A 14,638-nucleotide genomic window follows, 5' to 3' on the forward strand; every position below is an offset into this window, starting at 1 on the left:
AATTGTTCCAGTAAAGAACAAATTTTACCAGATAGAAGGGACCTGGTTAGATCTATATTCTAAAAGCAAAGGGAACAAGCATCTTCCTGATGGACAATGGAGTTGTTTCGGGATTGGAAGTCCATGGAAAAGATGAAGAAGTTGTTAAAATGGTAGAGAGCATGTGAGGTGTCCTGGATATAGGTAAGAAGGGATAAGGGTCAAGGCATAAAAGGATAAGTTCAGTAAGGGATCACTCTATCTTTTGACTTGAAACAAGGGTAAGTTACTCCTGTAACTGTCCTTCACCATGTTAAGAGTTGTGGCCTCACATAACGTTTGTAAATATGGTGAAGACAAACATGCCATTTGACGCACAGTAAATAACTCGAGAGGCTGAGACAGCGTCACAGATTTACAGGCTTTTATTCACTAGGGACAAGGACCTCATCCTGGCTTTCTGGGGAAGGATCAGGGTGATGGAAGTTTTAAACAAGGTCAAAAGAGGAAGGGGTCGCAGGTAAAGTCACAGGACGGGGACAGAGCCAGTTAATCAGGAATACAATACAGCTCACCACACCATTCTTGGAATCTCCATTTATTTTTAAAGCACTGCTGCGTTTATAATATGCATTGTCATAGAGACAGAGAGAGAGAGAGTGAGAGAGAGCACGAGAGAGAGTGAGAGAGGCAAAATTATAGAATTATTTTTCCTTGGCAGGAGTGTGAAAAAGGTATTGAAATATCTCCACAGATTATAATTGTTGAGATTAAAATTTATTTGAATTTGAAATCTTCAGTTTTATGAAACATTATTTTTACACTCGTAGTTTTGCAAAATGGAAGCAGGCTCTTTGCCACATACTGAACAAGTTTCCTATTCAAACTTGTCCAATTTGCCTACTTTCAACCTAATGTCTTTCAACCTTTCCTATCCATATACCTCCCTAAATGCCCTTGAAATGTTACAATCATACCTACCTCTATCACTTCCTCTGGCAGTTTCATTTACCTACCACCCTCTGTGGAAAAAACTGCCCCTCAAGTCCCTTTTAAATCTTTCTTGTCTCACCATAAATCTATGCCATTTAGTTTGATTCTCTTACAACACAGAATGTTTAAAAACAGCACAGGCCCTTCAGCCCATTATGTGATTCAGACCTATATAAACCAACCTACTCAACAATCTAAACTTTCCCTACCTCTTTTATTTTTCTTGCATCCATGTGCCTGTCTCTCTTAAATGTCCCTATTGTTCCACCCTCCACCACTACCTGTGGCAATACATTCCAGGCACCCATTATTTTCTGTGCAAAAACAAAACTTACTCCTGACATCTCCTCTAAACTTTCCTCCCCTCATCTTATACAGATGTCTTTTGATATTGGCTTTTGTCATCCCTGGGAAAAGATACGGTCTTAGAGAGGGGAAAAAGATCATGATTATTTATCTTATCTGAGTCCCTCATGGTTTTATGGACCCCAATATAGGTCCACCCCCAGCTTCTTGTGCTGCAGGGAGAAAATTTCTAGCCTTTTAACTTTTCATTCGATTTTTCCAAGATACACTTGCCATATTCTCAACAATTCTATATTTCATGAGTAATCCCAATGGTGAGTACTTCCAGGCTAGTTACCATTACCATTAGTCATTACTGCTATATCTGATCTGACAACACAAATGATCCTTGCTGATGTCAATAGCCAATAACCAGTTCTCAATGAAGGAGAACTGAAACCTGCTGCTTTCATGGCTGGGTTCAGCTTACTCAGCATTGGCCAGGAAGCAAAGCTTGGAATATTCTACACATTTATAGCAAAATCACTCAATGATTAGCCTTCCAAGCCAATGAGAGGATATAGATGATAACATTTCTGAAATGATCTTTAAACAAAATATTTATGCTATGGTTAGTTATGACATCGTTGAATTCATGGGCAAGTTAGTGTAAGTAAATAATCAGTTGATAACCAACTGATTAATGATCAGAAGATTTAATCCTTTCTTGTTCACTGAGAGGTTTAAAAGTGCAGTATAAAAGAGGAGTGTGAGAAAATGTCAAACCTAGTGTAGTTTCATATTCATTCTTGATGGCTGACAGCAAAGGCTTGTAGGTTTTTAAATCCTCAATGAAATATTCAAACACTTCACGGTAAGCCTTTGTAGAAAGCAGAATAATTAATCATTCATCAATGCAGTGGTGTTAGTCAATACCTCAATAATTTAATAAATACAGTAACATCCCCAATATCTGGAATTTAATCACAGGAAACACAAACAACCATTTTACATAAATAAATTTAAAGAATTTCAAATAAATAAGACTGGGAGGAGCGTGCGCAAAGGGCCTGACCAGGAAACTTGCGTGGAGTAAGTCTGGTCGACAGCACAAGGAAGGTGCGCCGAGGGCCTGAACGGGACACGTGTGATGTGTCAGGTTGTCAGTACAAGGAAGGTGGTAAAGTTTTAATAAAGTTGTGTTGGAATGAAATGGCGTCGCCCAACAAGAAGAGCCGGCCGATGCCACTTGTCATTGGGGGGGTGGGGGGTTGTGACTCTCCAAAAGTGTCTCCCTAGCCCTGCCTAATGAGCCCTTATCTTTATTAGTATTAGGTATATTAGTAAGCCTTTATCTGTAAACTTAGGGTGGGTTAATTATGACGGTGGTACAGTCAGCACAGCAGTTAGCGCAACACTCTTACAGTGCCAGTGACCATGGTTCAAATTTAATCAAAATCAGAATTTATTGTCATGAACAAGTCATGAAATTCAGTGTTTTGTGGCACCATCATAGAGCAAACATTCATATTATAACCATCTTATGACAATTACTAGAAAAAAATTATAATAATGCACAAAAAGTGAGGCAATGTCTTTGGTTTATTGATTATTCAGGAATCTGATGGCAGTGGGGAAGAAGCTGCCTTTGTGCCATTAAATACTTGTCTTTAGGCTCCAGTACCTTTTCCCTGATGGTAACAGAGTGAAGAGGGCATGGCCTGGGTGGTGGGGGTCGTTCAGGATAGAGGCTGCTTTTTTTAATACATTGTCCCATGTAGATATCCTCGATGGAGTGAAATCTGGTGATGTCATAAGCCAAGCAAACAACCCTCTGGAGTTTATTCTTGAACTGAGAGTTGGCAGCTCCACATCAGGCCAGAGTGCTCTCTATGTTACATTTGTTTCGGGATTTATGAGAGTCTTCAGTGACATACCGAATCTCCTTAGACACCTCACAAAGTATAGCCACTGGTGAACCTTCTTTGTGATTGCATCAACATGGAGGCTTGAGGACAGATCCTCAGAGATGTTGACACCCAGGAATTTGAAGTTCTTTACCCTCTCCATGACTGAGCCCTCGATGAGGACTGGGTTGTTTTCCCCTGGCTTCCTCCTGAAGTCCATAATCATCTCCTTGGTTTTGCTGACATAGAGCGCAAGCTTGTTGTCATTACACCATTCAATGAGCTGATTAATCGCTCTCCCGTATGCTTCCTTTTTGCTGTTTGTGATTCTGCCGACAACTGTGGTGTCATCGCTGAACTTGTAGATAGCCTTGGAATTGTGCCTGGCCACACAGTCAAGGGTGTGTAACAAGTAGAGCAGAGGGCTAAGTATGCATACTTGGGATACGCCTGTGTTGATAATCAGTGAGGAGGAGACGTTGTTTCCGATTTGTACTGACTGTTGTCTTCTGATAAGAAAGTCAAGGATCCAGTTGCAGAGGCCTAGAGTTTGTGGCTTCTTGACCAGCACTGAGGGAATAATGGTATTGAAGGCTGAACTGTAGTTGATGAAGAGCCGCCATGTGTACGAATTGCTGTTTTCGAGGTGATTCAGAGCTGAATGTAGATCCAGCAATATTGCATCTGCTGTGGAGGATTGATGATGATAGGTGGGTCTAAATGTTTGCTTAGGTACATGTTAATTCTGGCCATGACCAGCCTCTCAATTTAAATTTTGCAAGTTACAGGAATTACCTGATTAAAGTGAATTTTACATAATTAAAGGCTATAATACTGATTTTTTTTCAAATTACCTGACGTTTTGCACTGTCTTTTTTTGTCTTTTATACAGTGTATTCTTAATGCAGATGTATTAATTAAGCATTGTAAGAGTGAGTCTCAGTCAACCGGAAAATTAGCATTTCTGACATCTGCAATCCCTGTAGGTGCTGGATAATGGGGATTCTTCTCTACTATTAAATATTCCATATTAACTGCATCTATGTATGCTGTACTTATTCTTAATATTCTGGAATGCTTTTGTTTTTAATCCTAGTGCAAGAAGTGGATGTCAAAGTGATGAAAGAAAAGCCAAAAATCCTGCAGATTGCTAGTGAATGGGGCACATTAATTGCAAGTTCAGCTCAAATTAAGCTTTCAGCTGACAATGGGAAAATTCTACACAAACTGAGAAAAGGTTTTTTTTTTGCAAAGAAGGACCACCTTTATGTTCTGTGTATATTTCTTCTTTATTTTAGTGCTGAAGTAAGGGGTGAAATCAGTCCATTCAGGACAGAGATGAAAAGAAATTTATTCACCCAAGGAATAATGAAGAGGGATGGAGATTTAATTTCTCAGTGAAATCAAGACAGAGATTGGTAAGGAAATCTAGAGATACAGGATTAGTGCAAGAAAGAAGCGCTGAGGTAAAAGACGAGCTATTATCTTAATGAATGATGAAGCAGGCACAAGAGAAAATGCCATATTTCTTTTTCTGTGTGTTCCTATGTCTTTAGTTAAGATTAGAATTATCTTGAACTGATAAAAGACAACCTGCACAAATTAAGAAAGAGTAGGTCATGCCTGATGATCCTTATTGAATTACTTAAAGTATCTCAAATCATAAGTAAGGAAACACCTGTGTATTGAAGGTAGTAACCTGCAGATGCTGGTATTTCATGGAACATACAAAAGGGCTGAAGAAACTTTCGTGTATCACTTACAGAAGGCATAGTGTAAAGTCCTCCATGTGGAAATTTGAGTGAAAATTAAAGCTTATAGATCTGAGAACAATTCGTTGATCAGTTGGGCAGTCTCTAACAAAGGAGCAGGAGAAAAAGAATAGGGATAAAGGACAAATATCTACTTGGCAGGATGCATCTGGTGGGTGTCCCACAAGCAAACATGATTATTTGCTGCCCTGAGCAGGTTTTATTTCCTTCAACACCTTTATACAATTAATGGGTTGTTTTATTGCTTGTCATTGTTATGTGAAAATTGAATTGTGTTTGGAATGGGTACAAAAGAAAAATGGACTTGGGCAGATTCCGGGTAGGCAAGTGAAAATAGTCCTCCTTTTGCTGAAGGAATACTGCATTTGTTTTTAGGTAAATTGTTTCCAACATTAGGCACTTTTACACAGTCACTGTATTACACAAATTCTGTCCCGTAATTTTTCCATTGGTACCCCTACACATTTTCTACGAGCGGTTGAATACGACATCACTCATGATGTCCACGTGATGGCGAGGTGCGTTGGACCTACATTGCACGTCCGCGCTAACGTCCACCAGCATTTGTCGGAGGGTCCACCCACGTTCACCCTCTGACCAACTCCACAACACAGGAAGGGTGTGTAAAAGTGCCCCCTGTGTAAACGACCACATTGGGACACACTGGAGGTAAGTATGCTAATTTTTTCTTGGAATAATTCAGCTGTTTCTATGTAAAAATGCCATTTGCTTGTAGCCAACTGCGCTGGATAGGTCACGTCTCCAGAATGGAGGACCATCGCCTTCCCAAGATCGTGTTATATGGCGAGCTCTCCACTGGCCACCGAGGTGCACCAAAGAAGAGGTACAAGGACTGCCTAAAGAAATCTCTTGGTGCCTGCCACATTGACCTCCGCCAGTGGGCTGATATCGCCTCAAACCGTGCATCTTGGCGCCTCACAGTTCAGTGGGCAGCAACCTCCTTTGAAGAAGACCGCAGAGCCCACCTCAACGACAAAAGACAAAGGAGGAAAAACCCAAAACCCAACCCCAACCCACCAATTTTCCCTTGCAACCGCTGCAACCGTGTCTGCCTGTCCCGCATCGGACTTGTCAGCCACAAACGAGCCTGCAGCTGACGTGGACATTACCCCTCCATAAATCTTCGTCCACGAAGCCAAGCCAAAGAAAGAAGAAAAAGGTTAATACAATGAGATTTCAGATTCACATGGCATTTTTACATAGAAACTACATGCATCAGAGCAAGTCATCAGGAATGTTGTATTCATTAGGCCCATTTCTTACAGAATGGCTATGGTCAATTTAGACTGCAGCCGCTCCATAAAAATGTGTAGGGGTAGCAGTGGAAAAATTACAGGATGGAATTTACGTACTAGATTCCATCTCGACATTGTACTCTGCCACTGCCATTGGAGCCTAATGGTCATGGTAGTGATAATTGGTTTGCTACTGAGCAACATATTTGCACTGCTTGTAATTTAATACACCTCCATATTCTTTTTTCATTGGCATTTTTTAAAGAGTGAGAATAAAATGTTTTATTCTGAGGAAAGGAATCACTAATTTATTTCAGTGCAAGTTGAATTTTTCTTCATCTCTCTCACCTCTCTTGACATAATAGGCACTTTTACTCAACTGCTGGGAAGCAGCAGTTTCTGCTCTGCAGGCAGTGTAAAAATGTCCTGATTTATTTGCGAAATTTCATCCCGTAATTTTTCCACCAAGCCCCCTACACATTTTTTATGGAGCGGCTGCAGTGTAAATTGACTGCAGGCATCCCATAAGGAATTGGGCTAATGAATACGACATTCACCTCCGACAAACTCCGCAACACAAGGCGATGCTGTGTCAATGACCACTCCAGAGGCAAGTATGCACTTTAAAAAAAAAACATAATTTTTCCTTTATTTCAGTGTATAAATCATTAATGTCTTCTTGTTTGAGAGGCTTCTGCAGCTGCCCATCTCACCTCAGTGCTAGAATTTATCTGGTGGTGACATTATTTGCTGGTTAGACAGGTCAAAGATCACCAAGTTACAAGAATAGACAAGTGATAAGAATAGAAACTCCTTCCAACTGTCTGACTTTATAGGGCAGTGAGCAAATGATCAATTATTTAACCTTCTTCACTATTCTCCACCATCATTTCCTTCAAGAAAACCAGTACAACTCGTTAATCATTTAAATTTGAGACAGAGACATAAAACAGGGAAATAGACCCCTCAACCATGTTAACTATTAAACATGAATCACATTTTTCCCCATAATCTCATCAACTACTCTCAAGATTCTACCATTCATCTGCACACTAGAGGCAGTTTACTTTTTTAAAAAAAAAATTGGTCAACCTTTGGTTCAAAGAAGGCACCACAACAGAAACCCTTTTAACCCAGCAACCAGCATTTCTATAGGATCTAATAATCCCCTCAACATTTAGTCCCACACCATATCAAATAGTTCCCAATTATTTCTCATCTCAATTTATAAACAATATTGAAATTGCAGTGCGCTAAAGCAGCTTAACATGCTGTTTTACTCCAGCTGCTTAATTTGAGTGAAGAGTTAATTTATTAGTTTATGGTAAAAGGATTTGAATTAATAGGTAAAGACTAGGTTCAGATTTACGTCAAATGGGTCATTTATCTACTAAGGCATCTACAAAATGTAAAGCACAATGCTGGAGAAATTCAGCTGCTCAAACAGCATACGTTACCGAGCAAAAATAAAGATACATGATCAACATTTCAGGCTTGAGCCCTTTATGAGAAAAATGTAGGCTGGGGGCTGAATAAAATGGTGGGGGAGGGGAGTGTCGTGGAAGAGCACAGCCCCGAAGGCAAGAGGTAGGAAGTGAATAAGGGAGGGAGGGCACAAGAGAAATCGGTGGTGTGTTGGGGGGATGGTGTTGGATAGTTCTGTGAGTGGAGAGGGAAGGAGATGGAGGGCTGGAGGAAAGTAGATAGAGGGATAAGGAAGAGAGGGAGAATGAGGAGTTGTCTAGCAAAAACTGAAGAAGTCGACGTTAATGCCATCTAATTGGAGTGTACCCAGATGTTGCACCTCCAATTTACAAAAGGTCTTGGGTTGGCAGTGCACGAGGACATGGACAGACATGTACATCTGGGAGAGGGACGCAGAATTGAAATGGTTGGCTACAGGGAGAAACTGGTCATTGATGCAGACAGAGCAAAGGTGCTCAGTGAAGCAATCTCCCAGTCTGTGTCCAGTTCCTCCAACGTAGAGAAGGCCACAACAAGAGCACTGGATGCAGTAGGTAGCTCATGCAGATTCACAAGCAAAGTTTTGCTTCACTTGGAAGGACAGTTTAGGACTCCTAATTGTAGTAAGGGAGGAAAGGTAGATGCAAGTGTGGCACTTGCTGCAGTCACATGGAAAGAAATCAAGGGGAAATTCATGGGAAGGGATAAGCGGATGAAGGGTCACAGAGGTAGATGTCCTTACAGAAGGCAGAGAGGGAAGGAGAGGGAATGAAGAGTGACCTTCTCCTCTTGGACACCTCATTCTGGCTAGCTGCCCACTCTGGATCTTTATATTTCCAAGAGAAAAAAGAAGCTGCCATGCGTGTCCATGGCTCCATGCACTGCCAAACCAGGACAACCTGCAAATTGGAGGAGCAACACCATATATTCCATCTGTCCACTCTTCAACTGGATGGCTTGAACATGGACTTCTCTAGTGTCTGCTAGACCACTATCCATTCTCCTTCCCTTTCCTTTACCTGTCTCCTTTCCTACAACTCTTCCATCTCCATTCACAGAACAATCCCCACTCTCCCTGTTTTCTTTTGTGCCGTCCCTCCATTATCCACCTTTTACCTGTGGGCCTATGCTCCTTTCCTGCCCTTCGCCCACACCATTTTGTTCAGGTGACTGCCTACGTTTTGCTCATATCTCGATGAAGGTATCAAGCCTAAAACATTTGTTATGTATCGTTATCTTTACTCTATAAAGTCCACTGTTTGACCTGCTGAGTTTCTCCAGCATTGTGTTCTTACTTTAATCTCTGCGTCTGCAGACTTGTGTGTTTCAATCCACAGAATGTAATGGTTTTCAAAACTGTTGGAGTGCTTATTACACACTGATTTCTTTACAAACCCAAATCTGCCTGATTAATTGATTCAGAATTCAGTCTTAAACTTGCGGCGTTATGCATTACAAAAATGTCACCCATATTTGAGACATAATTTTGTACCCACTTGTAGAATTACTTCCTGAGCATTGGGCACATTTGGATCCAAGACCTGAAGCTCTTTCCTCAGGTGGTCTTCCAGCTTTTCCAAGAATCGAGGTTTTGGAGTACTGTTTGCATATGCAGCATCAAATCTGTAGTATTAAATCGGGAATCTCATTTAAAAAAAAGTTATTGCTGTAATCCATCTGCTTCCCAAAGTGAACCTTTAGGGATGACTACAGAAAATTTGCTCATTACATTATTTATACATTACTGTAAATGGGAAATATTCTATTTTTCTGCATTGCACTTCTCAATAATTTTTTTTATTTTTCACACTGTGAACCATATCAACCAAAATACATACAAACATTTCCCTTTTAAATATACACAGTGGCATTTTCTCCCCCTTTTTCACCCCTACCTTCCCTCCCCCCTTCCCACCTCCCTCCAAAACCAATAAACATTCAACAATACAATACAATAAACCCATTAAACAATGTCATCACACAATGAAAAATAAACAAGAAAAATGTGTCATCTACTTTTACACACTGGATCAAGTCGTTTTGTCTTATCATTTTAGGGGGTGGAGGTCTGCGGTAGGCCCTCTCTGTTATGTTCCATGTATGGTTCCCAAATTTGTTCAAATAATGTGACATTATTTTTTAAATTATATGTTACTTTTTCCAATGGAATACATTTATTCATTTCCATGTACCATTGCTGTATTCTCAGGCTCTCTTCTGATTTCTAAGTTGACATTATACATTTTTTTGCTACTGCTAAGGCTATCATAATAAATCTTTTTTTTGCGTTTCATCCGGTTTGAGACCTAATTCCTTACTTCTTATATTACTTAGAAGAAAGATCTCTGGATTTTTTGGTCTGTTGTTTTTTGTGATTTTATTTAATATCTGATTTAGATCTTCCCAAAACTTTCTCGCTTTCTCACATGCCCAAATTGCATGTACTGTTGTTCCCATTTCCTTCTTACAGCGAAAACATCTATCTGATAATGTTGGATCCCATTTTTTTTTAACTTTTGGGACGAGATATATAACCTGTGTAACCAATTAAACTGTATCATGCATAACCTTGTGTTTATTATATTCTTCATAGTTCCAGAACATAACTTTTCCCATGTTGCATTTTTATCTTTATGTTTAAATCTGTTTCCCACTTTTGTTTGGGTTTATAGCTTATTTCATCCTTTTCCTTATCTTGCAGCTTGATGTACATGTTCGTCATAAATCTTTTAATTATCATTGTGTCTGTAATCACATATTCAAAGCTGCTTCCTTCTGGTAATCTCAGTCTGTTTCCCAATTTATCCTTTAAAATCGGCTTTCAGTTGATGGTATGCAAACATTGTACCATGAGTTATTCCATATTTGTACTTCAATTGTTCAAATTTTAATAAATTATTTCCCAAAAAACAATCTTCTATTCTTTTAATTCCTTTTCTCTCCCATTCTCTAAAGGAAAGGTTATCTATTGTAAAAGGGATTAGCTGATTTTGCGTCAATAATAATTTTGGTATTTGGTAATTTGTTTTTTTCCTTTCTCAATGAATCTTCTTCCATATATTGAGTAAATGATGCAATACTGGTGAGCTTTTATATCGTACCAGCTTTTCATCCCACTTATAAAGTATATGTTCCAGTACCTTCTCCCCTATTTTATCTAGCTCTATCTTAGTCCAATCTGGTTTTTCCCTTGTCTGATAAAAATCTGATAAATATCTTAATTGTGCTGCTCTATAATAATTTTTAAAGTTTGGTAACTTCAAACCACCTTGGTTGTACCTCTCTGTTAATTTATCTAATGCTATCCTCGGTTTCACCCCCCCCCCCCACCTTCCATAAAAATTTCTTTATTATTCTCTTTAGTTCATTAATGAATTTCTCTGTTAATGGAATTGGTAATGATTGAAACACGTATTGTATCCATGGGAAGACATTCATTTTAATGCAATTTACTCTCCCTATCAACGTTAGCGGTAATTCTTTCCAATGTTCAAAGTCTTCCTGCAATTTCTTTATTAGTGGTTGATAATTTAATTTGTACAAGTGGCTTAAATTATTATCTAACCTAATACCCAGGTATCGGATTGCTTGTGTTTGCCATTTAAATGGTGATTTTTTTTTTTAAATTCTGTATAATCCGCATTACTCATTGGCATCATTTCATTTTTTTTTTGTTTTGATCTTGTACCCCGATATTTCCCAATTCTCCTTCAATTTCTTATGTAGTTCTTTTATTGATTATTCTGGTTCTGTTAAGTATACTACGATGTCATCTGCAAATAAATTGATTTTATACTCCTTTATTTTTATCCCTTTTATTTTATTTTCTGTTCTTATCAGTTCTGCCAGTGGTTCTATTGCTAAAAATGGACATCCCTGCCTAGTTGACCTACTTAATTTAAATTGGTTTGATACATATCCATTTACTGTTACCTATATAAAGCATTATATAATGCTTTATCCAATTAATATATTTTTCTGGTAGATTGAACCTCTGCAATACTTTGAATGAATAATTCCACTCTATCCTGTCAAAGGCTTTTTCTGCATCTAAAGCAACAGCCACTGTTGGCATCTTATTTCCTTGAACTGCATGAATTAAATTAATAAATTTACAGACATTATACACTGTTTGTCTTTTCTTAATAAATCTAGTTTGATCTTGTTTTAGTATTTTTGGTACACAGTCAGCCAATTGGTTTGCTAATAATTTTGCTATTATCTTATAATCTGAATTAAGTAAAGATATTGGTCTGTATGATGCTGGTGTTAGTGGATTCTTCCCCGTCTTTAGTATTACTGTAATTATTGCTGTCTTACATGAATGTGGCAAGTTTTGTGTTTCTTCTATCTGGTTCATTACTTCCAGGAGAGGAGGAATTAATAATTCTTTAAATGTTTTATAGAATTCTATTGGGAATACATTCTCTCCAGGCGTTTTATTGTTCAGCAGCTTTTTTTAATATATCCTGTACTTCCTCTATTTCAAATGGTTTTATCAGTTTGTTTTGCTCCTCTTGCAATTTCGGCAGTTCAATTTTAGCTAAAAACTCTTCTATTTTATCATCTTTCCCCTTGTTCTCAATTTGGTATAATTGTTCATAAAATTCCTAAAGTTCTCATTAATCTCACTTGGATTATATGTAATTTGTTTGTCCTTTTTCCTTGATGCCAATACAGTTCTTTTAGCTTGTTCTCTTTTAAGTTGCCAGGCTAATATTTTGTGTGTTTTTTTTCTCCTAGTTCATAATACCTCTGCTTTATTTTCATTATGTTCTTCTCGACCTTATACATTTGTAATGTTTCATATTTTATTTTTTTGTCCGCCAATTCTCTTCTTTTTGTTATATCGTCCCTTGTTGCTAGTTCCTTTTCTGTACTTACTATCTCCCTTTCCAACTGTTCTATTTCCCGATTGTAGACCTTTTTCATCTTAGTTACATAACTTTTTATCTGCCCTCTAATGAAAGCTTTCATTTCATCCCATAATATAAATTTGTCTTTCACTGATTCTGTATTTATTTCAAAGTACATTTTAATTTGGCGTTCAATAACTCTCTGAATTCCTGCCTTTTAAGTAGCATGGCGTTTAACCGCAAGCTATATGTTCTTGGTGGGATGTCCTCCAGTTCTATTGCTAGTAACAGGGGTGAATGTTCAGATAGCAATCTAGCTTTATATTCCGTTTTCCTAACTCTCCCTTGAATATGGGCCGACAACAAAAACGTATCAATCCTTGAGTATGTTTTATGCCTACTTGAATAATATGAGTATTCCTTCTCTCTTGGGTGCTGCCTCCTCCATATATCCATAAGTTTCATTTCCTGCATTGATTTAACCATAAAATTGGCTACTTTATTCTTTTTGCTAGTCTTTTGTCCAGTTTTATCCAACATTGGATTCAAATTAAGGTTAAAATCCCCTCCTATCAATATATTCCCTTGCGTAACTACAATCTTCAAAAAAATATCTTCCATAAATTTTTGATCCTCTTCATTGAGCAAATTCCAAAATTTTGAATATATCTGACACTTTATTATTACATACGGCCCTGCTGGATCTATTATTTCCTCCTCTTTTTTGATTGGTACATTTTTATTATTTAATATAGCTACACCTCTAGCTTTTGAATGATATGATGCTGCTGCTATGTGTCCTACCCAGTCTCTCTTTAATTTATTATGTTCCACTTCAGTTAGATGTGTTTCCTGCACAAATGCTATGTCTGTTTTTTTTCAGTAAATTTAATAGTCTCCTATTTAATTTGGTTATATATTCCATTATTATATATTCCAGTCTGGAAAAACAACCAACTGAAATACCTCACAAAGATAAGCGTATACAGAGCCGTTGTCATACCCACACTCCTGTTCGGCTCCGAATCATGGGTCCTCTACCGGCACCACCTACGGCTCCTAGAACGCTTCCACCAGCGTTGTCTCCGCTCCATCCTCAACATCCATTGGAGCGCTCACACCCCTAACGTCGAGGTACTCGAGATGGCAGAGGTCGACAGCATCGAGTCCACGCTGCTGAAGATCCAGCTGCGCTGGATGGGTCACGTCTCCAGAATGGAGGACCATCGCCTTCCCAAGATCGTATTATATGGCGAGCTCTCCACTGGCCACCGTGACAGAGGTGCACCAAAGAAAAGGTACAAGGACTGCCTAAAGAAATCTCTTGGTGCCTGCCACATTGACCACCGCCAGTGGGCTGATAACGCCTCAAACCGTGCATCTTGGCGCCTCACAGTTTGGCGGGCAGCAGCCTCCTTTGAAGAAGACCGCAGAGCCCACCTCACTGACAAAAGGCAAAGGAGGAAAAACCCAACACCCAACCCCAACCAACCAATTTTCCCTTGCAACCGCTGCAATCGTGTCTGCCTGTCCCGCATCGGACTGGTCAGCCACAAACGAGCCTGCAGCTGACGTGGACTTTTTTACCCCCTCCATAAATCTTCGTCCGCGAAGCCAAGCCAAAGAAAGAGAAAGATATTCCATTAATATTTATAGTCACAATTTAACATGACCATCTCATATCCTGTTTACACCTCATTTCCGCTTCCTCACCACCACCACCCCTCTTTTCCCATTTTCATCTCTCAGTTTTCCCTTTTTAAACTCAATGTATGACAACACATTTAAAACATAAAATACTTCAACAACTCCCACATCCAATATTCCCTTAGCCCAAATGCCACACCCCCTCTCGAAGTTGCCCCTTATCCCTTGCCAGGCAACCGCAACTCCACTCTCCATTTGGATTGCGAACCCGCTCACATGCGTCAACTGATTTCGGAGTAATGGTTATTCTCTCCCCCCCAACACCCCCAGAAAAGACTTTTTTTAATTTTTTTTTTTTTTTTTTTTTTTTTTTTTTTACACATATAACAAAGTTCACCCTCTTTTTTTCCCCCTTACTTCCTTTTTCCCTACATTAGTTCTTACATATACATTATTTTTACATCTTTACATATATTTTT

General features: G+C 38.9%; 1 protein-coding gene across 6 annotated transcripts in view; it reads right to left on the minus strand.

Annotated features, from left to right (window-relative positions):
• Nucleotides 1-14,638, minus strand: part of tsnaxip1 (translin-associated factor X interacting protein 1) — a 73,761-nt gene that overhangs the window by 43,600 nt on the left and 15,523 nt on the right. For all 6 annotated transcript variants that reach the window (XM_069901473.1, XM_069901471.1, XM_069901476.1 and 3 more), the window contains exons 4-5: nucleotides 9,153-9,279; nucleotides 2,044-2,137 (exon numbers count right to left, since the gene is read on the minus strand). In XM_069901473.1, the coding sequence (XP_069757574.1) occupies nucleotides 2,044-2,137; nucleotides 9,153-9,279 (221 nt within the window). The remainder of the gene's footprint in view (nucleotides 1-2,043; nucleotides 2,138-9,152; nucleotides 9,280-14,638) is intronic.

Source organism: Narcine bancroftii, chromosome 10, assembly GCF_036971445.1.
Source record: "Narcine bancroftii isolate sNarBan1 chromosome 10, sNarBan1.hap1, whole genome shotgun sequence".
Lineage (NCBI taxonomy): Eukaryota > Metazoa > Chordata > Chondrichthyes > Torpediniformes > Narcinidae > Narcine > Narcine bancroftii.